General features: G+C 43.4%; 1 protein-coding gene across 3 annotated transcripts in view; it reads left to right on the forward strand.

Annotated features, from left to right (window-relative positions):
- The first annotated feature begins 2,705 nt into the window (after positions 1–2,705).
- The window catches only part of CWF19L1 (CWF19 like cell cycle control factor 1), a 54,224-nt gene continuing 32,993 nt past the window's right edge, over positions 2,706–23,936 (forward strand). For all 3 annotated transcript variants that reach the window (XM_054008492.1, XM_054008495.1, XM_054008494.1), the window contains exons 1-6: positions 2,706–2,803; positions 3,819–3,903; positions 7,586–7,664; positions 12,529–12,630; positions 15,051–15,265; positions 17,591–17,709. In XM_054008492.1, the coding sequence (XP_053864467.1) occupies positions 2,781–2,803; positions 3,819–3,903; positions 7,586–7,664; positions 12,529–12,630; positions 15,051–15,265; positions 17,591–17,709 (623 nt within the window). In that variant the 5' untranslated portion in view covers positions 2,706–2,780. The remainder of the gene's footprint in view (positions 2,804–3,818; positions 3,904–7,585; positions 7,665–12,528; positions 12,631–15,050; positions 15,266–17,590; positions 17,710–23,936) is intronic.

Consider the following 23,936-nt stretch of genomic DNA (forward strand, 5'->3'; position numbering starts at 1 on the left):
AGTCTGGGTTAGTCGAAGTCATGACACCCGCACTGAATGGATCAGGAGCAGTGCTTTGAGGACTGGCCCTGCCTCCATAGCCCTGATTGGCTGGGGATGGGCACACAGGAGAAGCTGGCCTCCCGCCCCGTCCCTCAGAGCCCTGGCTGGCTGGAGAGCTGGCAGGAAATCCTGCCTCTCCCGCCTGCTGCCAGCCCTTTTCCCACCCTTCGAGAAGGGGCTGTTGGAGAGACATGTGCTGTCCCTGCAGGGACACAGCAGGGCCCAGGGGAGCCTGAGCTCAGGGCTGGGAGCTGGGCCCAGGGAGCCGCCCTGCGCACATGCGAATGGGCCCTGGCCCAAGGAGAAGGAGCCTCTTGGTGCCTGATGCATCCAGCAGGCCTTGCCTCAGCCCAGGACTTCCGCTGGTTCCATACCCCACTCTGGGAACTCCAGTCTCAGGCACTAACAGAGTTTGCAGCCTGGGTTTCTCTCTCGCTAACCACCAACTGCCACTCAGAGCCCTCTGTCTGCCCTCCACTGCTGCGTCCCATCCTCAGTGGAAAACCCTGAACAGGGCAGTGCTGGCCTGGGGCCTGAACGTTCACCCTGCTACAGGCAACAAAGCTCCTGTTCTGTCTCCAGCCTCAGACAGTGTTGTTGGATAACAACCTCTCCCCCGAGAACTGCTGTGACTTTATAAAAGAGCATCAGAAGAACAGTGGTTGGTGGGCAGGAAATGGTGGGTTTGCTATATCAATTCCATGGCTCCTGAAATAGAATTATAGAAATGTCGGGCTGGAAGGGACCTGGAGACATCATCTAGTCCTGTCCCCAGCTCTGAGGCAGGCCCAACTAAACGGAGAGCGTCCAACCTGTCCTTAAACGCCTCCAGTGATGGGGACTCCACCGCCTCCCTTGGTGACCTGTTCTGACACTTCCCTGTCCTTAGAGTTACAAAGTTTCCCCAATATCGAACCTAAATCTCCTCTGCTGCAGATTCAGCCCATTATTCCTTGTCCTATCTTCAGTGGCCATGGAGAACACCTGATCCCCGTACTCCTTAGAACAGCCCTTAATGCGGGTGCAGACTGTTGTCAGGTTCCCCCCAGTCTACTTTTCTTGGGACTAAACACGTCCAGTTTTTTTAACTTTCCTCATAGGTTGGGTGTTGTTAACCTTTGATCAATTTTGTTGCTCTCCTCTGGACTCGCTCCAATTTGTCCACATCTTTCCTAAAGTGTGGTGTCCAGAACAGGACACAGGGCTCAAGCTGAGGCCTCCACAGTGCCGAGGAGAGCAGGACAATTAACTCCCATGTCTCAGATCTGATACTCCTGTTGATGATGGGCGATCACTCGTTACCGAGTATGATCATCTTCCATGGGCGTTATGGGTCCTCAGGTGGCTGATGAGGCTAATCCTTAAACCACAAGTTCTATTACAATGAGCGCAGATGTTTTCAGGCTCAGCAAAAGGCTGTTGACCATGCCTGGAAGCCAGTCTCTCCTCCCTCCTGCGCCTCTTGTCATCTTCAGCTTGTCGGCGAGTAAGTTCAGAACGCAGGGGACCATCATGTAGGACTTCACTCCATTTTAAGCGATCCTGGGGAAGTGTCTCCCAAGTGTCAATATTACACTTTTTTAGGTTGTCCTTCAGCAAGTCCTTAGAATGCTTCCGTTGTCCACCCACGTTATGGTACCCTTCTTTCAGCTGAGAGAAAGGGACCTGTTTTGGGAGGCAATGGTCTGGCATCCGGACATGACCAGTCCAGCGGAATTGCTGATGGATGATCATTGCCTCGATACTGGTGGTCTTTGCCTCTTCCAGAGCACTAATATTGGTGTGCCTGTCTTCCCATTTGATCTTCAAAATCTTACGAAGGCAGCGTTGATGGTGCCTCTTAAGGACTTTCAAGTGGTGTCTATAGGTTATCCAATTTCAGACCCATACAACAGTGTTGGTAGAATAACGGCTTGATACATTCTGTTAATACGCCCCAGAAGCCTTTTCGCAACTGCCTGACATCGTTGGCTCATATTCAGTTTGCGAACCAGTATAACCCCAGATCCTTTCTGCAGCTCTGCTGCCCAGCCCATGTGGGACTCCTCTAGCTACATCCCCCCAGTGTGACTGCGAGCCACTGACAGCGATTCTTGGCGTTCGGTCTGTAAAACCAGTGGGCCCCACCTACAGTTATTTCATCTAGGCCCCACGTCCCTGGCTGCTTAAGAGAACGGCCCGTGGGCTGTGCCCAGGCCTTGCTAACATCAATGTGCATCGCGTCGGCTGGGCCCCTACGGGACTCGTGGGCTGGTACGTTCGGGGTAAGGGTTTGAGTGAGGCACCAGGCAAGCACGGCTCTTGCTTCTGGTGGGAAAGGTTTGAGTGGGGCACACGGCGAGTCGGGTGAAGGGTTTGGGGGACGTACCGAGGGAGCACGGCTCTTGTTTCCGGCCGGGGAGGGTTTGGGTGAGGTACCCAGGGAGCACGGCTCTTGTTTCCGGCCGGGGAGGGTTTGGGGGACGTACCCAGGGAGCACGGCTCTTGTTTCCGGCCGGGGAGGGTTTGGGGGACGTACCCAGGGAGCACGGCTCTTGTTTCCGGCCGGGGAGGGTTTGGGTGACGTACCCAGGGAGCACGGCTCTTGTTTCCGGCCGGGGAGGGTTTGGGGGACGTACCCAGGGAACACGGCTCTTGTTTCCGGCCGGGGAGGGTTTGGGTGACGTACCCCGGGAGCACGGCTCTCGTTTCCGGCGGGGGGAGGGGTTGGGGGTTTTGTCCCCTGCTCCGGCGTTGCAATGGCCGGGAAACCTCTGAGAGTGTGAGGCGGGGGCCGGGCGGGCGGGGCTGGACTCGGGGGGTCTCGGGCCTGTGGCGCTCCCAGCCCGGCGCCGGGCCCTCGGCCGAGCCGGAGCCTGTCTGGGCGGAGCGCGGGCGAGCTGGGCCGTGGCTCGGGCTCGGGCTCCGGTTGTGCGGCCCCAGGCTTCGCTGTGTGTGGCCCGTTTTCTCGTAACTGGAGTCGCTGAGGCCGGGGCCAGGCGGGCTCGGGGGAGCTGCCCAGACAGTTGTGTCCAATGGACCCAGGGTCACAATGTCACCCCTGCTCCCCTCGCATAGTCACTGGGGGGGGGGGGGGCAGTTGGCTGAGTGCTGGTAACCTTCAGTGTGTCGTTCTTTAAATGTCTCGCAGACAATCCGGTGTGCGTGGCGAGTGTCATGTGACCGTTTCTAGGCTGTTAGGTACCAAGCCGTAAGGTGTTGAAGGGCTCCATAGCTTGGAATGGAAATGGTGTGCAGAAGAACTATCAAACACTTCTTGCTATTTCTTTATACAACTAGAAATGTAGGACACTTCAGAAAAAAAAATGTAAAGAGAGCATAAATATTCCACGGTTTAAACAACTGAAAGTCAAGCAATGCTTGCTTTAGCTGCCCATGCAATCCTAACTCAGCCCTTTAGGTGTGCATTTCAATACAAGTTTTAATGACATGGTTTTATGTATCATGTAGTACAATATAACGAAGGTTGTAGAAAAATACTATCAGTTATGGAGAGATGTGCATTAAGAAGCACTTGTTTTTTCCCCACTCCTCAGAGGTTGCAGGCCATCTGTCTCCTGGTAACTCCTAAGATACCTGTTCTGGGAAAAAGTATCTAAGCATTTAGACAGTAGTTATATTTTAGGCAGGATTTTCCACAACCTCATGGGTGAAGTGTGTGTATGAATCCTTGGCTGTAAGAAAGACAGGGTCACAGTTTTTAATGTTACCAATTCAAATATTAAAGATGCACAAATTCATGATGCGTGTTGTCATGTCCTTATTTCTCTCCCTAGACTGGCCTGTGGGGATGTTGAAGGAAAATTGGATATGTTGTTCAATAGAGTGCAAGCTGTTCAGAAGAAAAGTGGAGAGTTTGATGTAAGATTTATATTTCTGCTTCTGCACTGTGGTCTGTTAGATTAGAAGTATTTCACTGTATATTCCCTCCCATTGGCAAGTGAAAAAACTTCTGACCTACGATAATGTTAAATAAAGCCAAATGCTCATTGTGTTGACTCCTCTAAATGTTACCTGGAAAGAATATTTGCACATAATGTGAATTAGAAGCTTAGTATTCACACAGTGCTTTGCCTCTTAAAAATGTTGAACAAATAGTAATACTCACAACATCTCTTTAAAGTTGGTACCACAGATAAGTCGTCTTATCCTCGTATTTACAGGTGGGAAACTGAAGCAAAGACCTGCTCAAGGTCTCTCACTGAGGGTATGTCTACACTACAGAGACTATCCCAGCATAGCTGTGGCAGTGTTGCTATGCTGAGATAAGCCCTGGCTATTTCCATTGTTGTAAGAAAACTACGTCCCCAAGCAACAGCTACACCGGGGATTCAGTTGGCATAGCTATGGCACTCCGGGGGTGGAGGTGGATTTTTCACACCCCTGAGCGACATAGCTATGTCATCCTAAATTTTAAGTGTAGACCAGGCCTCAATGAGTGGCAGAGCCAGAAATAGAACCCAGGAATTCTGGCTTTTAGCCCCATGCTCATTCTACATTAATCAAAATGTAGAACTTGAATTATTTTACCAAAATTGGTTTTTATTTCTGACTGAAAATTGATACAGAGGTACTGGGGGAAACTATTTTTCTTAAAACCCAGACATTTCTGAGTTCTTAAAAAAAAAAAAAAAAAAAAAAAAAAAAAAAATCATCTCTGAATTAAAGAGGGTGAAAGCAAGCAGGTCCTTATTGGAAAACATTTTATAAGTTACATTTGTTATTTAAAAAAAAAAATGAGCTAAGTGACAAGTGTTGTTACCTGCAGCGTTGTTGTAGCCATGTTGGTCCCAGGATGTTAGAGAGAGAAGGTGGGTGTGGTAATATCTTTTATTGGACCAACTTCTGTTGGTGAGAGAAACAAGCTTTCAAGCTTACATAGACCCCTTCTTCGGGTCTGGGAAACTTAGGCCAGGTCTGCACTACATACTTACTTAGGTATAAGTACGTTGCTCAGGGGTGTAAAAAATCCACATCCCTGAGCAACTTAGTTATACCGACCTTAAACCCTGTGTAGACAGCGCTGTGTTGGTGAGAGAGCTTCCACCAACGTAGGTGTCAGCTCTTGCAGAGGTGGAGTTATTAAGCTGATGGGAGAGCTCTCTGCCATGGACTTAGAGCATCTTCACCAGAGGTTTGTAGTGTAGACCTGCCCTTATTCAGTGTGTCACATCTAAATACAAGGTGTGACAGATTGAATGATCCCTTCAAATATATGTTAACTACTTATGTTAAACAAAGTGAAGTGGCCAGTTAACTCCCCTCCAGTCATAGGGAGGAAAGGAAGGGATGGAGAAGCAGCTGAGGGGGAAGTTGTTAGCGCATTATAGATTGTTGTAATGAACCATAACTCTAGTGTCTCTTCAGTCCATGATTTTTAGTGTCTAGCAAAGTTATGAATTGAAGCTTCCAGGTTTTGTCTTTTGAAAGTGTTGTGGAGGTTTGTGAAAAGTGTTCACCCACAGGTGATATGGTGATTTTTTTTTTCCTCATCATTTTCCTGTGAGTTCATTCAAGAGCATAGCGATGGATCTGGTTTCATCTACATAGTTGTTACTGGAGCACTTAATGCACTGGACGAGGTCTGCCACATGTTGTGATAGGCATGTGTAGGACCCATGGATCTTGAAAGGTGTGTTGGGGGTGGGTATTGATCATTGTAGCAGTGGAGATAAGTCTGCATGTTTTGCATCTTCTGTTCTGGCAAGGTCTGGTGCTGCTTTGAGTTGATGTGTCCTGGTCTGTGAGGAGCTTGCTTCTGATGATGAGCTTGGAGAGACTGGGGGGTTATTTGAAGGCCAGAAGTTGGGAAAGACTTCTTTCACAATGGGGTCTCCATTGAATATGGGTTGTACTTGTTTGATGATACTCTGTATAGGTAGCAGTGTGGGGTGATAAGTGACAACTAGGGGTGTTTGGTTGGTGAGGGTTTACTTCTGTACTGAAGCAGGTTCTCTTGGGATATTTGGATGACTTGTTCTATGATGTGATCTACTTCTCTGATGGAGTGTCCTTGTTTGGTGAAGGTGGTTTTAAGTGTGTAATGGTGTTTATTCTGAACTTTCTCTTCGGAGAATATTCTGTCGTATGAGAGTGCCTAGTTGTAGATAACAGATGTCTTTGTGTGTTTGTGGTGGCTATGGGATCCGTGAAGGTAGATATGGTGATCCCTGGGTTTCTTGTATATAGTCTGTAGGTGTTCATTGTTGAAGCTGCTTGTGGTGTCTAGAAAGTTCATGCTACTGTGGGAGTTCTCCAGTGAGAGTTTAATGGTGGTTGTTGAAGTTGTGATGGAAATCTGAGAAAGTTTAAGTTGCCTCTGCCAATGCAGCCTGATCCTTGGCTGCATTTTTGCCTCCCACAGCTTTTGCTAGTTTTGCTTTGGAGAGTGGAAAGTTGAAGCCAGAGGATTGAAATCAGGTACTTAAGTTGTATGCTTTGCCTTCAGTTGTTCAGCAACTGAACTGCAGTCAAGAGACAAAAGCTGCATTTTCCTATCTCTTGCTATTCTTTTCACTCTTCTTTGTGTGAATGTCTTGGGGAAACACAGGATGAGATTTTAACAGAACCTGAGAGCTCAGACTGATGCTGTTATAACGGAGTCTAGGGTGTTTTAAACCCCTTGATTAGTGTTGTAACAGTAAACAGTTAAATGTGGACTGGGGTTCAGGTAGAATAGGTTCTGGCCTTTTCTCCTGTTGTAACAACCATCATTAAAATACACCAGGAAAACTGGTGAAAAAATAATGGTAGATCCTGAGGTCCCAGCAGGTGGTGGTAGCAGATGGTGAAGCTCCCTCTGTCCCTCCCCTGCAAGCTGTCCAGGCTGCAAGCTCAAGACAGTAATTGATATTCCCCCTCCAGAAAAGCAATGCCTTGCCCCCATCAAAATGAACCAAACAAATACACTTCTGGTGAATTGCAGTTATCAGCGCTTCATGGTGTCCTAGCAACTCTTAATTTGTTGTTATAACAACTCTATGCACTCTCCAGGAGTCTTTTGAGAATCCTTATCACAGTTCACTTTGCTTAAACAAACTCAGTTTGTACCACTCTCTTTGATTCTAACTTTCACTTAATTTCATGTAACAGGTCATGGTAAACTTCTGTAACCTTTCTCCCACTCTGTGCAACTTGTGATACTGGTCTCTGCACATCATGACTTAAAAGGATGCTTGCAATAATGGTAGGATGCTATTGGAGAGATTGCTAGGAAGTGTTTTCTCCTGGAAAAGTCTCTGTACATAGAGAAGGAATAAGGGAGTTTCTCACAATGAAGATTTATTTGATCTTGTAATTTCAGCTGATTTTTTCCTGTTTTTTTTTTTTTTCCTTATGTGCTTAATAACTGCTAAGGAATTTCTTGTTTTACATGCATCAAATGAGACTAAATCTCAGGCAATAAGCCACTGACCCCAAATCACTGTTAATGCTGTGACAGTAAGAAAGTAACGAAAAGGACAGCTTAGGTATTTTAACATCGTAAACCTTTCCCCGTTCTTACAATGGTTCTCTTGTGTTATTTTTTTTTAAATGATTTTAGCTGCTTTTGTGTGTTGGGAACTTCTTTGGCTCTACTCCAGAGGCAGAGTGGGAGGAATACCGGACATGTGCCAAGAAAGGTAAGGAAAGGGCCTGTATATTAGATGACTATAACCCAGTGGGATGTGGCTGCACGTGTGGCTTTGGATTTGATGAACAATATCTTCACCACACATCTCATTCCTGTGTTGCTTTATTAAGCTGTTCAGTGTACGATCCCGAACTGAATAGAGGGATGGCCAGAGAGGGCAAGGGCTGTGGTGGGTGTCCGAGCCATTCAGCTATGGGTTATGGAAGCTGAAGGCAATGTGCTCGGCAGTGCTTGCCGCTGCTGGTACAAGAAAGGATCAGTGTGCACCTTTTGGTGCCTGCTGCAAATGTCTGCGTGTATGCAAAGGGCTTGGGGCTGTCAGTGGATTGCTATGAGTAATATTAACTAGGCCCTACTGCTTCGCTCTCAATGGAGTGTTAGGTCTGTATGCTGTGCAACTTGCTGCTATCTGTGTAATTTCTCCAGTAGTGTACAATACTGGGTTGTCTCCTCTCTGCCACTGAGCTGGGGGCAGCTCAAGCTGTTAATTATCAACACATGTAGTTGGCCACATCTATTCCCTGTTGCCCCATCTTTTCCCTCTGGCAGCTGCACTAGACAGCAACAGTGAACCATCCTTTCAAAATTAATGAACAAGCAGTGAAAAGAATTAGCGTTGAAGCCCTTTCCTCTTGGCCTTCCCAACTTGAGATGTGTTCATTGGGGTATTTCACTTGCGCAGGTTTCCGTCATGGCTGGGAGCGCATAATAAAGGGCCAAGAGTGCTTTGAACACTCTGAGCCCAGAACAGAGGCACATGAGGATTCTGTTTCCATGCAGCTGTTCTACCAGAATATTTCTAAGTATGAAATGCCGTTTGACTTACTGAGCCCATCTGCTTCTCTTTGAGCCTCTCATTACTCCAGCATAGACCCCTTCTCCACCTGTGTAGGAGAAACTACCCATTTCCTTATCCCCCACTCCCTCTCAGGTCCCATCACCACATTTATGAGAGAAGCTTATCTGTGAAAATCTGTAAAGCTGCCACCTTACCTTGTTTTTTCTTAGAGTATCTCTACACTTCAAGCTGGGGATGCAGTTCCCAGCTTGTAGGCATATCTGCATTAGCTCTGATCAAGCAAGCTCACTAAAAATATAGATGACGTGATGTGACTGGCAGGAGGGGCTGTGTGCCTGTCTGAGATGTTGGGCACCAGGGTGGATTGATTTAAAATCGCCAATTTTTAGTCAGCAAGCAGGAAATCTTGATTTAAATCATGAATTTTAAGAGTGTTTTACCTTTGTTCTTTTTAGTTATTTTCCTAAAGAAAAATGGATTCCCCGTAGTTGGTAACTATTAAAACAGGTTGACTTGCAACTAAGTGTAGCCTGTTGTGATGGGTTCCCCCCAGGCTGCCACTAGGATACCACTGAGCCTGCCTGTCCCACCAGCCTCGGCTCCCCTTACTCTGTGCTGCTGTGACAGGCTCTCAAGCCCGCTTCCCGCACACACCCAAGTAGAGACACACCCAGGTGCAGCTATGTTGACACAGATGTTGAGATCAGCTCTGCATGGGAGAGCTCAGCTAAGGAATTGCACAGCACACCAGTGCACAACCCCTCTGGAGTGTAAACCCCAAACTGTATTGTCTTGCGCTGTATAGAGAGCTATATAGCGTAAACTCATAAACTTCACCCTCTCCCTCAATGTGGAGAGAGAGATGCAAAGCTTTCTGTCCCAAATATGGGTTCCACACTGGTTTAAGAGACAAAACAAATTTGCTAACTACAAAATATAGATTTTAAGTGATAGCAAACAGATCAAAGCAGATTACCTTAGTAAATTAACAAAAACCGCGAACTTAGCTTAACACACTAGATAGGTATGATATAAATTAACAGATTCTCACCCTGAGTGGTGAACAGGCTGGCTGATGCTTAAGGCACAAGTTGCTTTGGCTTTCCCAGGTTTTCATACACAGGCTATAAATCCTTCTAGCCTGGGACCATCACTTCCCACAGTTCAGTCTTTGTTCCTCAGGTGTTTCCAGGTGTGGTGTTGTAGGGAGAGAGAGGATCCCCCCCCACCACCCATAACATCATTTTCCCCCTTTTATGTCTTCTTCCCACTTGCTGGAAAGCTCTTTTGCTGTGACCTGGGTCAAACAGTTCCCATTGTGTAGTGCTATCTCAGAGAGGTTTCTATTGTACACTGTTCCTGGGGTAATCCTTGTGCTTGTGTGCATTTCCTCAATAAGCCGTTAACATTGTTTGGTCTTTTTACTGTCATACCTGAAAGTCTGCCTGTCGGTGTTTTCAACCTCATGACATGTTACTGAAACACATACATAGCCAAACTTCATAACTTCACATATGAGAATAGCACACACAATCCAATGATGTCTAGCAGAACAAGACTTTTAGAATGACACCTCACAAGGCATATTTTGTATAAGGCATATCCTAAGTACATGACAATGGTGCGTACTGGGGTATCAGGGTGTCACACCTATACGCTACATTTGATTCTTCTTGCTTCACGTTTATTTAAGCAATTGTATAGCCTAACGTACATGTATTCAAGTTTTTACTTTTTTTTTTGGTTAGAAAATGGTAGGTATTTTTCACTTGTGATTTGCCAAGCTGTTTGGATTGAAATTCAGATTAAATTAGAAATTCACAAAAATTGCATTTTATTTTTTTATTAAATAAAACTACCTTAAACTTGCTGAATATGTACAAAAATTGTCAGAACATGTTTTGCATTCAAAACTGATTATACAAAGGAAGTACACCTCTACCCCGATATAATGCTGTCCTTGGGATCCAAAAAATCTTTACCACGTTATAGGTGAAATCACGTTATATTGAACTTGCTTTGATCCGCCGGAGTGCGCAGCCCTGCCCCCCCGGAGCACTGCTTTACCGCGTTATATCCGAATTCGTGTTATATCGGGTCTCGTTATATCTGGGTAGAAGTGTATTATAAGTAGTTATTGAAGGGAACTGATTATTTCTGGTCAGTTTGTCCTTCAAGATTTTGGAACTGGTAGTTCTCATCCTGTCCCACCTAGCTAGTTTTTATTAATAGATTGGAAGAGGAAAACAAGCTTTCCTTCTTTTTCAACTCCCAGTAGGTTTCTTTGAATTTGTCATTGAGTTGAGCTATTTGAATGAACTGAAATGAAGAAAATAGTCTCTCAGCACCTGCAGAAGTGGTTCCTGTTGTGAGAAGCTGATTTAGCATCTCAGCAAACTCTAGTTCCAGGTGCTTAGCCAGTGACTCCTACCAGTTCAGTGGTTTAACATTCTTTAAAACTTGGGAGAAACTATGTACTGCTTATTTTTGGTATTTAATTAAAATTATTTTAATAAATTGATAAATTTTGACTTTAACATAGGCTGTCCATTTCAGATTTAATTTTAAATAGGTTTATTTTTAAAAAAAATCTGTTTTTTAATTTAAATCAAATTCTGATTTAAATAAAATCCAGGTGTGTTTTTTAAAGCGGCTATCCACCCTGTTAGGCATGTACAGTAAAAGCTTTTTTTTATCCAGCATGTTGGGGGAATGTGGGGTGCCAGTCAGTGAAAAATGCCAGTTAACTAAGGCGGAGGGAGTTTTGGTGTGGGAGGACGTGCAGGGCTGGAGGTTGGGGTGCGAGCTCTGAAAGGGAGTTTGGGTGCGAGAGAGGGCTCAGAGCAGTTTTGGGGTGCTGGATCTGGGAGGTGGGGAGTGGCAACCTGTCCTGGCTGCTCCTTGATGGAGGCATGGCAGACGGCTCTGCGCACTGCCCCTGCCCCGAGTGCTGGCTCTGCTGCTCCCATTGGCCGGGACAGCTGAGTTTTGCTTTCCAGCTAAACTTTGTTCCGTTGTTACCTCATTTCCTTGATCCAGCCCCACTCTGTTCTGCTTCATCTATCTGTCCTGTTTAATATGTAAGTTGTAGTGTCTGGAGTAGGAACTCTAGTCTTTGTTACTTGCCTGTACAGGTCCTATCACAAAGGGGTTTGTTCTTGATTGGATTTCCTGGGTGGCTTATAAAAGATCATTTTTTTCTAAGCTGGGAAAGATGGTGATTGACCTGTTTCACATCAAACCTTGCTAGAGAGGTTAGCAGCAGTATTGGAAGAGATTGAGTTTTCACCATTCTCAGGTTATGGAGGAGTTAAACTCAGTCTTCAGAGGGTAGGGAGATCTCCGATCTGGACTGACTTACCCCCAGTCGCTCTTAGACCTGGTCGACAGACACAGTCTGTGTGGATATAAGTCAAGATGTCACTTTCTTTTCATGAGGTGAAGTGATGCAACTTTGGGCACTTAGAGTGGTTTAAACCTGGTTTATCTCTTTAGCTTATGGCGGTACATTTTTATAGGTGAAAGCTAAACTGATGAGTTCACACACAAGTTGCACTGTTTTAACTAAACAACTGTAAGTGAAACTGGTGCAAGTTGTGTATCGGCAATCTTTTAGTTCTTCAGGGCTAAAGCTTAATGATCTCCTAGGTGTCTTGCAAATCTTGATTATTTACATTGGCTTTTCTTGAGGGGGGAGATTACAGTTGATGGAGGCAGGGATGGGAGAATCATTTAATCTTGTTGGCATTATCAATGAAGATGTTCTTAAGGGACACAGTCAACTTGAAATCTACCAAATTAGAAAAAACAAACAGTACTTAATATACTGTATTAGTATATGCTATAATGTTCAATTTAGGTGTGTGTTGTTTTTTTAACTGGTGGTTAATAAATTTCAGTGAAATGGGCAGGATCTAACTAACTCAATTTCTGGGTCCGTAACTATAGTACATTTCCTCTGTAGTGAATCTTTACGTCATAATAGTAAATACAGAATCAAATAAATGTCACAGTTCTGAAACAAGTGGACTAATTATGTGTGTTTCTTCTCTAGCTCCTATTCCAACGTATGTCTTGGGTGCCAATAACCCGGAAACTGTACATTATTTTCCAGACGTCAATGGCTGTGAACTAGCTGAGAACATTACATACTTAGGTAATGGTATAGATTTTATTTCTGTGTTGGGAATCCGATGTGCGCTTTATGGGAGTATTAAAATGTTGCTGTAGGGGTGCCTTAATTTAGGTTGTGATGGCCCTTTCATTCCAAACTTCACTTGTTCATTTCTTCACTTGTTGATACCTTCCTTCAGAAATCATGTCAACTAATCTCTCGTACTGAGTCTCAGGCCCAAGATGAATTATTTTTGAAACCTTAATAAAATCCATTCTGCTTTTTTTTCTGATAAGCAACATAAAAAGACATCATTTGTACTTTTACAACATTTTCAACTTCTTATGAGCTCAACAGAGCTATTTGGGTTGTCAAACTGAGCTTGTTGGACAAGTTTCAATGAAGTCGTCAAGCTGCCAGTTTTGGGGAAAAAATTGTTGGGAAACAAGTTAATGGCAAAAGAACAAAATCCATTGCATATATGCAGTATGAATTTTCCTTCCTAATTCAGCTATGCATTTATTGTATGTCCACACAGCAGAACTGTGCATGAGCTAGTCTACCTCAGCTAGTGCGAGCTGCAACAGCCGTGGATTCATGCTAGCTGAAGACAATGCAGCACGGACTTCAGAGAGGGCTAGCAGTCAGGCTACATACCTAGGGCCAAACTGGGCTTGTACTACCGTTACTGGAGCTTGCCCTGCACTGTTTTCACTGCTATTGTTACCCATGCTAGCTGGATTCAAGCTAGCTCACGTAGGCTAGTCCATAGACAGAAGATAAGAATGGCCATACTGGGTAATACTGTGGCCAATGCCAGATGCTTTAGAGGGAATGAACAGAACAGGATAATTATTGAGTGATCCATCCACTGTTGTCCAGTTCAAGCATCTAGCAGTTAGCGGCTTAGTGATACCTAGAGCATGGGGTTGCGTCCCTGACCGTCTTGGCTAATAGCCATTGGTGGACATATCTTCTGTGAACTTAGCTAATTCTTTTTTGAACCCAGTTATACTTGTGGCCTTCACAACATCCTCTGACCCCTGGTTCTTGTGTTACGTGAAGGGGTAAATAACATTTCCTTTTTCACTTTCTCCACACCACTCATGATTTTATAGATCTCTATAATATCACCCCTTAGTCGTCTCTTTTCCAAGCTGAACAATCCCAGTTTTTTAATCTCTGTTTATATGGAAGCCGTTCCACACCCTTAATCATTTTTGTTCCCCTTCTATGTACTGTTTCCAATTCAAATATATATATTTTTGAGAGGGGACAATCAAAACTCTATGCAGTATTCAGGGGATGGGTATTCCATGGCTTCATATAGTGGTATTATGACATTTTCTGTCTTCTTATTTATCCATTTCCTAATGGTTCCTAACATTCTGTTAGCTTGTTCCAGATCATTTATGAATATGTTGAACAGCACTGGTCTTAGTACAGATCCCTGGGAATCCCTCTATTTATCTCTTGCCACTGTGAAAACTGACTGTTTATTGCTACCCTTTTGTTTCCTGTCTTTTAACCGGTTACTAATCCAAAAGAGCACCTTCCCTCTTATCCGAAGACTGCTTACTTTGCTTAAGAGCTTTTGGTGAGGGATCTTGTCAAATTCTTTTTCTAAGTATACTATATCCACTGGATTACCCTTCTCCACATGCTTGACCCCCCTCAAATGATTCTAATAGATTAGTGAGGCATGATTTTCCTTTACAAAAACTGTGTTGACTCTTCCCCAGCAAATCGTGTTCATCTGTGTGACTGATATTTCTGTTCTTTTAGTATAGTTTCAGCCAATTTGCCCAGTACTGAAGTTAGACTTACCGGCTTACCTAACTGCGAGGATCCACCTCTGGAGCATTTTTTTTAAAAATTGGCATTACATTAGCTACTCTCCAGTCATCTTGTACAGAGGATGATTTAAGCAATAGTTTACATACCAAAGCTAATACTGTAGTTCTACAATTTCATATTTGAGTTTCTCCAGAACTCTTGGGTGAATACCTTCTGGTCCTAGTGACTTATTACTGCTGAATTTATCATTTGTTCAAAAACCTCTTGGACCAGATTCCATGTGCTTCTTAGGACTGTATCAAGAATTGCCTCTCCCCTTGTGGGTTCCAGAACTAGCTGCTCCAAGAAGCAGTCATTGAAGATGTCTAGAAATTGTATCTCTGTGTCCCATCCTAAGCTGACATGTACCCATGTAGTATGGGTTTTGTTGAAATCCCCCATTATTATTGTGTTTTCTATTTTTGTAGCCCCTTTAATCCCCCTGAGCGTTTTAAATGGAAAGGGGTTTCCAGTCATTGAGCTAAATCCTGGAGTCCTGACTGCAATTAATGCGTTACCAGAGCCAGTCAGTTTCCTCAGAAGCAAGGACTGCAAAGCTTGGCCTCCTGTTAGCATGACACATTTTAGTAGTTTCTTACAATAATTTCATTTGTGTTTTACTGCAGGTCGTAAGGGTATTTTCAGCGGCACCTCAGGGTTGCAGATTGCCTACCTGAGCGGTACAGAATCCCTGAGCGAGCCAGCTCCTGCCTACAGTTTCAGCTCCAAGGATGTGTCCGAACTGAAAATGTCTTTATTCTCTACTCCAAAATTCAAAGGTGTCGATATCTTGCTGACATCCCCCTGGCCCAGAGGTGTCGGGAATTTTGGAAATAAACCTGTAAGTATTCAAATTCAGTTGAAATGGGTTAAATGTGCAGTTAACTAATACTCTGACTTCCACTCACTGTAGCTATTTGTAGATTTAAAAAAAAAAAAAAAGCTTTAAAAATGGTTTGTCAGACGGGTTTCTGTTCTGAGGATGCGTATCTTGGCTCTTGAAATGGGTAAGTAGGGCCCATGGTGTCTTCTTGAGTTCAGACAATGAGCTGTCATTTTTCCTGTGGACTAATTGTTTTCCACACTAGGATTGTTTGTGGTACAAATTTGAGCCGTTTTTCATTCCAATTAATCTTTGGAATCTTTTACTAGCTGACTTGCGGCTCTTGTAACTTCTTTAGTTTCATGTGTGTGAAGTATGCTGGATAATCTGATTTCACCCACAGGCCTCTTGCAGACTCCTTGTAACAGCAGCTTACCTCTCCCTAGTGATGAGGCACATCTGCTACCTCAGTTTCTCCACTATCGGGGGTAAGGGATAGCTCAGTGGTTTGAGCATTGGCCTGCTAAACCCAGGGTTGTGAGTTCAGTCCTTGAGGGGGCCTTTTAGGGAACTGCGGTTAAAAAAAAACTGTTTGGGAATTTGTCCTGCTTTGAGCAGGGGGGTTGGACTAGATGATCTCCCGAGGTCCCTTCCAACCCTGATATTCTATGATTCTATGATCAGTGGTCTTCTATGGGCTTGTACATTGCTGTGGTGCTCTTGACCCTCTGGTTAAAAGTTAGTCTCTCTTCTGGGGACAGCCAAAAGTCCAACTAAAGAAATAAGTCCTTCCAGCCCTCTCTGGGCTCTGAATAGCTCTTTGACTCCTCCTTACCCTTCCTAGGGCACTTTTGACTTTTTGTCGTCCGTGCAGGAGTATATACCCATCACCCATAGGTAGGACTTTTCTGCTCTGGGTTCTGGCCCAAACCACCTGCTTCACTTTCCCTCAGCCGTTTCCTACATGACCTGTTGTTTGTCAGTCTGCTGCCTCTGGAGAGTCTCACTCTGCTCTCTCTCAGCACCTCCTGCTCCCACGGTCTCTTCTCTGCTGTGTGGGGGTCAGTGGAGTCTCTGCTGATCCTTTCCCAGGCCCCACTTCCTGGAGAACCTGCTAGCACAGTGCTGCTCCTGCTAGCTTTCTTTTCACTGAGCACAGGCTGCCTTTTATAAGTAAGTCCCAACAGGCCTGGCTGTCAGTCACGTGGTCTCTGGACTCTGTCCAATGATCTGGGTGGTAAACTAGGCACAGGTGAGGCTGGACACAAACACTCTTATAGGGCTAGCTCACCCTGTGATACTACTGATGTTTATATACCTCTTACCTGAGTGGAGGTCATTAAGTGTCACTCAACACGTTTTTCCTGCACTACTGACTTTTCTGTTACACATCAGTTTACTGTAGTCAATGCAGGAAGCATCCACTATAAAGCTGAGTTCCAACTTCCAATCAAGCTCCCGTTTTCAGTTGCTCTTAATGTTTTCAAACACATTTTGGTAGGAGAAATGTCATGGTTGGTGTTGGCTAAAGAAGGGGTATGGTGATGGGGACTGTTCGAAGTGGAGGATGAAAATTTGAGCAAAAATGTTCAGTTTTTATGTTAAGTGGAAAAATAATTTCCCCCGTATATTCTAAACACACGTTTTTCTCTCTGAACACTTAAAGTCTAAAACTAGAAACTTGGTACTTGTTCTATTTGGAGATCTCATTTATATTAACAAAGTAATCAAGGTTTGACGAAATAGTTTGACTATTTTTAAAGGTTTGCATTTTTAATCTGGGGCCCCACAAATGGTTTGCTGGCGGAGGGTCCCAGCCTGACTTACCTAAATGGTTATTTGGGCCAGTGCTTGTAGCAGTGATGGGGAGGGCCTGGGGTGAGGGCATTTGTGGGAGCTGGGGAGCTCTCATGGATGGGGACAAGAAGGGGGAGCATAGATATTCCCCAGTCTCGTTTGTTCATGGAGGGTGTCCAATGGAGAACAGGGCTGAGGGGGGAGAAAGGAGGGGCCGGGAGGCAGCTAACTAGGGGGATATGGGGATTATATCTAGCCGCCCACTGCCAGGGCCTCTGAGCTCTGTGCCAGAGCTTTCCCTTTGTTTAAAAAGTACGCTCTCTGGTAGCGGGAAGAGCTGGGTCAATAGCTGAGCTTTGCAAGCCCCACTGCAAGCAACATCTATGGGAGAATTCGAACTCTGGCTTGACCATGCTGCTGTTCAGCAGAGGTGCAGAGCACTAAATCTCTAAAATACACAGAACAAAGAAACTCTGTGCTGAACCATTTTTCTCTGCATTGCAAACCCACAGGATTTTAGACTAATGCTTTATTTGCCTTTTACAGGGAGAAATGGATACTAAGAGATGTGGATCTGTGTTAATATCTAATTTAGCCACAAGTCTGAAGCCAAGATATCACTTTGCTGCATTGGAGAAGACCCATTATGAAAGACTTCCTTATAGGTATGTAAGACCTTGAGAAACCACTCTTATTTTATAAGAAAGTTTGGTGTTCTAGCACATATGGGAAGCAATTCTAAAATTATAATTTACTGAAGCCGCATGATAGTTTGTAGGTACCTTAATTTATTCCAGCGTACACCCTGACTTCATCTCAAGCATATTTTTTGGCCATAACCCCCATCTACACTAGGAAGTCGACCCACTGCTGATAATAAATGTCAGCAATACATCCCTATGAATTTGTTACAAATAGAATAACTGCTACTGTGGATTTCACAAAACACGTTTCCTCACCAAGAGGTCACAGCAGCATTCTACATGGTTGGAGACAGATGAAGTTAGGCAGACTGGCCACCACAGGGAAGAGAAGCAGGACAAATTCCACACACCTAGTAGTTCCTATCGATACCAGGTCCTCATTGTGGAAACTATGAAAGATACTTTCCCTTGGGCCTGCTTGGGCCCAAGGGAAGGGAGAGATGTATTTGGCACTGGTGAGGCCACGTCTGGAGTATTGCATCCAGTTTTGGACCCCCCAATCTACATAAAGGATGTGGACAAATTGGAGAGAGTCCAGCAGAGGGCAACAAAAATGATTAGGGGGCTGGGGCACATGACTTGCGAGGAGAGGCTGAGGGAACTGGGCTTATTTAGTCTGCAGAAGAGAAGAGTGAGGGGGGATTTGATAGCAGCCTTCAACTTCCTGAAGGGGGGTTCCAAAGAGGATGGATCTAGGCTGTTCTCAGTGGTGGCAGATGACAGAACAAGGAGTAATGGTCTCAAGTTGCAGTGGAGGAGGTCTAGGTTGGATATTAGGAAAAACTATTTCACTAGGAGTGTGGTGAAGCACTGGAATGGGTTGCCTAGGGAGGTGGTGGAATCTCCATCCTTAGAGGTTTTTAAGGCCCAGCTTGACAAAGCCCTGGCTGGGATGATTTAGTTGGGGTTGGTCCTGCTTTGAGCAGGGGATTGGACTAGATGACCTCCTGAGGTCTCTTCCAACCCTAATCTTCTATGATTGTATGTATGGAACATATGTGTGGGTGGCAGCTCTGCCCAACCTATAAGAATATCAAGCTTACCCACAAAGAGTTCTCCAATTTTCCAAGGAAGACAGACAATCCTTGTTGAGGATTCAGTACTCAGAAGAACTGAAATAGTATTCTGCAAGGGACAGGAGGACAACCGGAGAGTGTGCTACATTTCCAGAGCCAAGACATGAGATGTTAATCTAAGATTGAATAAGCTTTTTAAGTCTACGGGGAAGGATCCATTGGTGATGGTTCAAATTGGCAGTAACAGCACAGTGTTGGGAGATATCTCAGAGATAGTAGATGGACCTCAGTGAACTCGGAGCATGCTGAAGAAGAGTGTCCAAACAATCTTCTTTGAGATCCTTCATATCCTATGTGCAAAGGAAGGCAGAAGAGTCTGGATGTGAATTGCTGGGTAGGAGAGCTTTGGTTTTATGGAATGTTGGTCCATGCTCTATGGGGAGAGGGGCCTGCGTAGTTTGTATAGCCTTCACCTCCAATCTCCTGGAGGACAGGCTAGCTAACTAGCCAGGAGGGAGTTAAACTAATAGTAAAAGGGGATGGTAAAAAGAGGGAAGATATGAGTCCTTAGAACAAAATTGAGATGTTGAGAACAAAATTAAGCAAAGAAGCAAATGACATGAAGAGAAGAAATTTTTGAATTGAATTCTTGAAATTTTCCTAATTCTTGGAGCCTGAGTAACAAACAAGAGGAACTGGGATTGCTCATTTATGAGCATAAATTTTATCTAGCTGATATAAATGAAACCTGGTTGGATGATTCATAAAATGAAATGTTAAAGCCAGTGGTTATAACCTATTTGGGAAGGATTGTGCGAGCAAAAGGGGAGTGGCTGTGTGTGTGTTGGGCGGGGGGGCGACGATGGGACGGAGGATGGCATAACTTTTTTCCGAGTCACTGATAACTCAGAAAAAAATGATCTTGATTGCTTATGGATCTATGTCCTAATATATAAAGAACAAGACAGGGTATTAGTTGGTCTCTACTACAGGCCACCAAATTACACATGGAACAGGATGCTTGCTTCCTTACGCACCAATCTACAATGTGTAAAGAGAAGAGAAAAATGTGTGATCATGGGGGGACTTAAGTTTGAGTGACATATGCTGGAGGTCTTATGCTACCAATGCTTGGATTTTGTAAACATTACAAATAACTAGGGCTGTCGATTAAATCACAGTTAACTCACGCGATTAAAAAAAAAAATCACGATTAATCGCAGTTTTAATTGCACTGTTAAACAGAATACCAATTGAAATTTATTAAATATTTTGGATTTTTTTTACATTTTCATATTTATTGTATTCTGTGTTGTAATTGAAATCAAAGGATATATGTTTGATTACATATATTTGCACTGTAAAAGTGATAAAAAAATAGTATTTTTCAATTCGTCTCATACAAGTTCTGTAGTGCAATCTCTTTGTCGTGAAAGTGCAACTTTTTTTTGTTACATAACTGCACTCAAAAACGAAACAATGTAAAACTTCAGAGCCTACAAGTCCCTCAGTCCTACTTCTTGTTCAGCCAATCGCTAAGACAAACAAGTTTGTTTACATTTACAGGAGATAATACTGCCCACTTCTTATTTACAATGTCACCAGAAAGTGAGAACTGGCATTTGCGTGGCATTTTTGTAGCCAGCATTGCAAGGTATTTACTTGCCATATATGCTAAACATTCGTATGCCCCTTCATGCCTCGGCCATTCTTCCAGAGGACATGCTTTCATGCTGATGACGCCAGTTTAAAAAAAAATGCATCAATGAAATTTGTGACAGAATTCTCCCCCAAAGATTTCAATGTCCCCTACTCTGTTTTACCCGCATTCTGCATATATTTCATGTTATAGCAGTCTCGGATGATGACCCAGCACGTTTGTTTTAAGAACACTTTCACTGCAGATTTCACAAAACACAAAGAAGGTACCAATGTGAGATTTCTAAAGAAAGCTACAGCACTCGACCCACGGTTTAAGAATCTGAAGTGCCTTCCAAAATCTGAGAGGGACGAGGTGTGGAGCATGCTTTCAGAAGTCTTAAAAGATCAACATTCCGATGCAGAAACTATAGAACCCAAACCACCAAAAAGGAAAATCTCCTGGTGTCATCGGACTCAGATGATGAAAATGAACATGTGTCGGTCCTCACTGCTTTGAATTGTTATCAAGCAGAATCAGTCATCAGCATAGAAGCCTGTCCCCTGGAATGGGGGTTGAAGCATGAATCTTTAGTGCATCTGGCATATAAATATCTTGTGATGCCAGCTACAAAAGTGCCATGAGAATGCCTGTTCTCATTTTCGGGTGACTTTGTAAACAAGAAGCAGGCAGCATTATCTCCTGCAAATGCAAACAAACTTGTTTCTGAGCGATTGGCTGAACAAGAAGTAGAACTGAGTGGACTTGCAGGCTCTAAAATTTACATTGTTTTTGAATGCAGTTTTTGTTTTTTTTACAGTGCAAATAGTTGTAATCAAAAATAAATATAAAGTGAGCACTGCACACTTGGTATTCTGTGTTGCAATTGAAATCAATATATTTGAAAATGTAGAAAAAAATCCAAAAATATTTAAATAAATGGTGTTTAACAGTGCAATTAATTTTTTTAATCGCGCGATTAATTGTGATTAATTTTTTTAATTGCTTGACAGCCCTACAAATAACAATTTCCTACCTCAAAAAGTGTTGCAATCAGTACATGGGAATTCTACATTAGATCTTATCTTAACAGATGAAGAGGAACTGATCACAGAACTTAATTTAAGGTCAGTTTAGGTACAAATGATCATGATTTGATCATTTATAATGTGTAAGCAGAATAAAGTCCAGACCAGGAATATATATATATATATATATATACTTGGTGCTTTAATGGGGCCCACTTCACAAAGCTAAAAACGATTATAAGTCAGATTAGCTGGGAAGAAATTTTCATCAGAAAAATGTGAATGATAATTGGGGATCATTTAAGAACACCTTCCTAGATGCCCCAAAAGCCACAATCTCACAAATGAGAAGGAAACCTCTAATGGTTATTTAAAGGGGAAGTGGTGAAGGCTTTATTAATAAAATTAATAAAATAATATATAACAAATGGAAGAAAGGGGAAATTTATAGTAATATAAATCTGAAGTTAGCAATTGTAGAAAATTAAAAAGGAAAGCCAACGGACACAAGGAGGAATCTATGGCTAGCGGAGTTAAGGATAATAGGAAGGAGTTTTTTAAATCTATTAGGAGCAAAAGGAATCCTGACAGTGGCACTGGTCCATTGCTGGATAGAAATGGTAGGATTATCAATCCTCATGCAGAAAAGGCAGAAGTGTTCAATAAATATTTCTGTTATGTATTTAGGGAACACACGTGACACAGTCCCATTTTATCTGATCATAACACTGCATTCCACTAGTATTTCTGGAGTCTTAAACAGAAACTACTAAAATCAGACATTTTTTTCAGCCAGATCACTTCCATCCAAGAGTTTTAAAAGAGCTGATTGAAGGGCTCACTGGACTGTTAATGTTGATTTTCAATATGTCTTAGAGCACTGGGATAGTTCCAGAAGACTGAAATAAAGCTAATGTGTAACTTTTGAAAAGGGTAATGGCCTGTCAGTTTGACATCAATCCTGGGCAAGATAATAGAATGGCTAATACAGGGCTTGATTAATAAAGAATTAAATGAGGGTAATGTAATTAAAGCAAATCAATATGGGTTTTTGGAGGATAGATCCTGTCAAATTAACTATCTTTTTAGATATTATACATTTGGTTGCTAAAGATAATAGTGTTGATATCCTTCACTTACACTTCTCTAAGGTGTTTGACTTGGTACTGCACTACATTTTGATTTTAAAAAATTAGAATGATATAAAATTAATATGGCACATGTTAAATGGATAAAACCTGGCTAACTGATAAGATTTCAGAATGTAACAGTAAATGGGGAATAGTCATTAAGCACGTCTGTGTGCAGTAGGGTCCCTAGAGATTGGTTTTTGGCCCTACGCTATTTAACATTTTTATCAGTGACCTGGAAGAAAACATAAAAGCATCACTGATAAAGTTTGCGGATGGCACAAAACTTGGTGGAGTGGCATGTAATGAAGAGGGCAGGTCTCTGATTCAGAGCAATCTAGATTGCTTGGTAAACAAGGCTCAAGGAAACAGTATGCATTTTACTATGCATGCCATCCTGTCATCTAGGAACAAAAAACGTAGGCCATGCTTACAGGATGGGGGACTCTGTCCTTGCAAGGGCAAAGACTCTGAAAATGATTTGGGGATTGTGGGAGACAATCAACTGAAGATGAGCTCCTGATGTGGTGATGTGTCCAAAAGAACGAATGAAATCCTGGGATACATTAATTGGGGAATCTCGAGTAGGAGTAAGAGGTTATCTTACCTCTGTATTTGGCATTGGCGCTACCACTACTGGTGTCCGGTTTTGGTGCCCACAATTGAAGAAGAATGCTGATAAATTGGCGAGGGTTCAGAGAATAGCCAGAAGAGTGATTAAAGGATTAGAAATGAAGGAAGTGTAGAGTTAAGCATGAGGGTTTATTACGCACAGCGCTGGCGGAATGTCCCTTTGCTTATTAGGCTCAGTGAGACACTGCTAAACAATTGATTACAATAGATTATGTAGGGTGCCAATGGGCAGAGAGAAGCAAGTTCCCGAGCCCCTGGATAGGTTCTAGCAGCAAGACAAAATTAGCACAATAAGCCAATAGTCTAAAAGATTACATAATGGCTCCGCCCATAGCTCGGGTTAATATGTTTGCTAGTACACAGGTGTTATCCCTCAAAATTCTCTTCTTGTAATGTGTAAGTTAAATTCTGATTTCAGGTCCAGAGAAATGATGGTGGCTCTTTCCAGACAGGTTGGCCCACAGGTACATTCCTGGAGGGTTTAAAGCAAAAAGAACAGTAAACAGCAATGACAATCGTGTATGGTTTACCACTGCGTTTCTGCGAACTAGGATTGGCATCTGTAAGGGAGGATGCCATAACTCATGCTATCCTGCTAGGCCTCTCCCTGAACCCTGGTCGGCATTCAGGGAGTATGTACCGTTATCTCTTCCTGAACCAGGGACCAGACTTTAAGGCTCCTCTTAGTGAGTTATGTGCCTATAACTCGTGATAAGCCTCCCAATTACTGCTCTCCTGGAGT

Source organism: Malaclemys terrapin, chromosome 18 (genome assembly GCF_027887155.1).
Source record: "Malaclemys terrapin pileata isolate rMalTer1 chromosome 18, rMalTer1.hap1, whole genome shotgun sequence".
NCBI classification, from domain to species: Eukaryota; Metazoa; Chordata; order Testudines; family Emydidae; genus Malaclemys; species Malaclemys terrapin.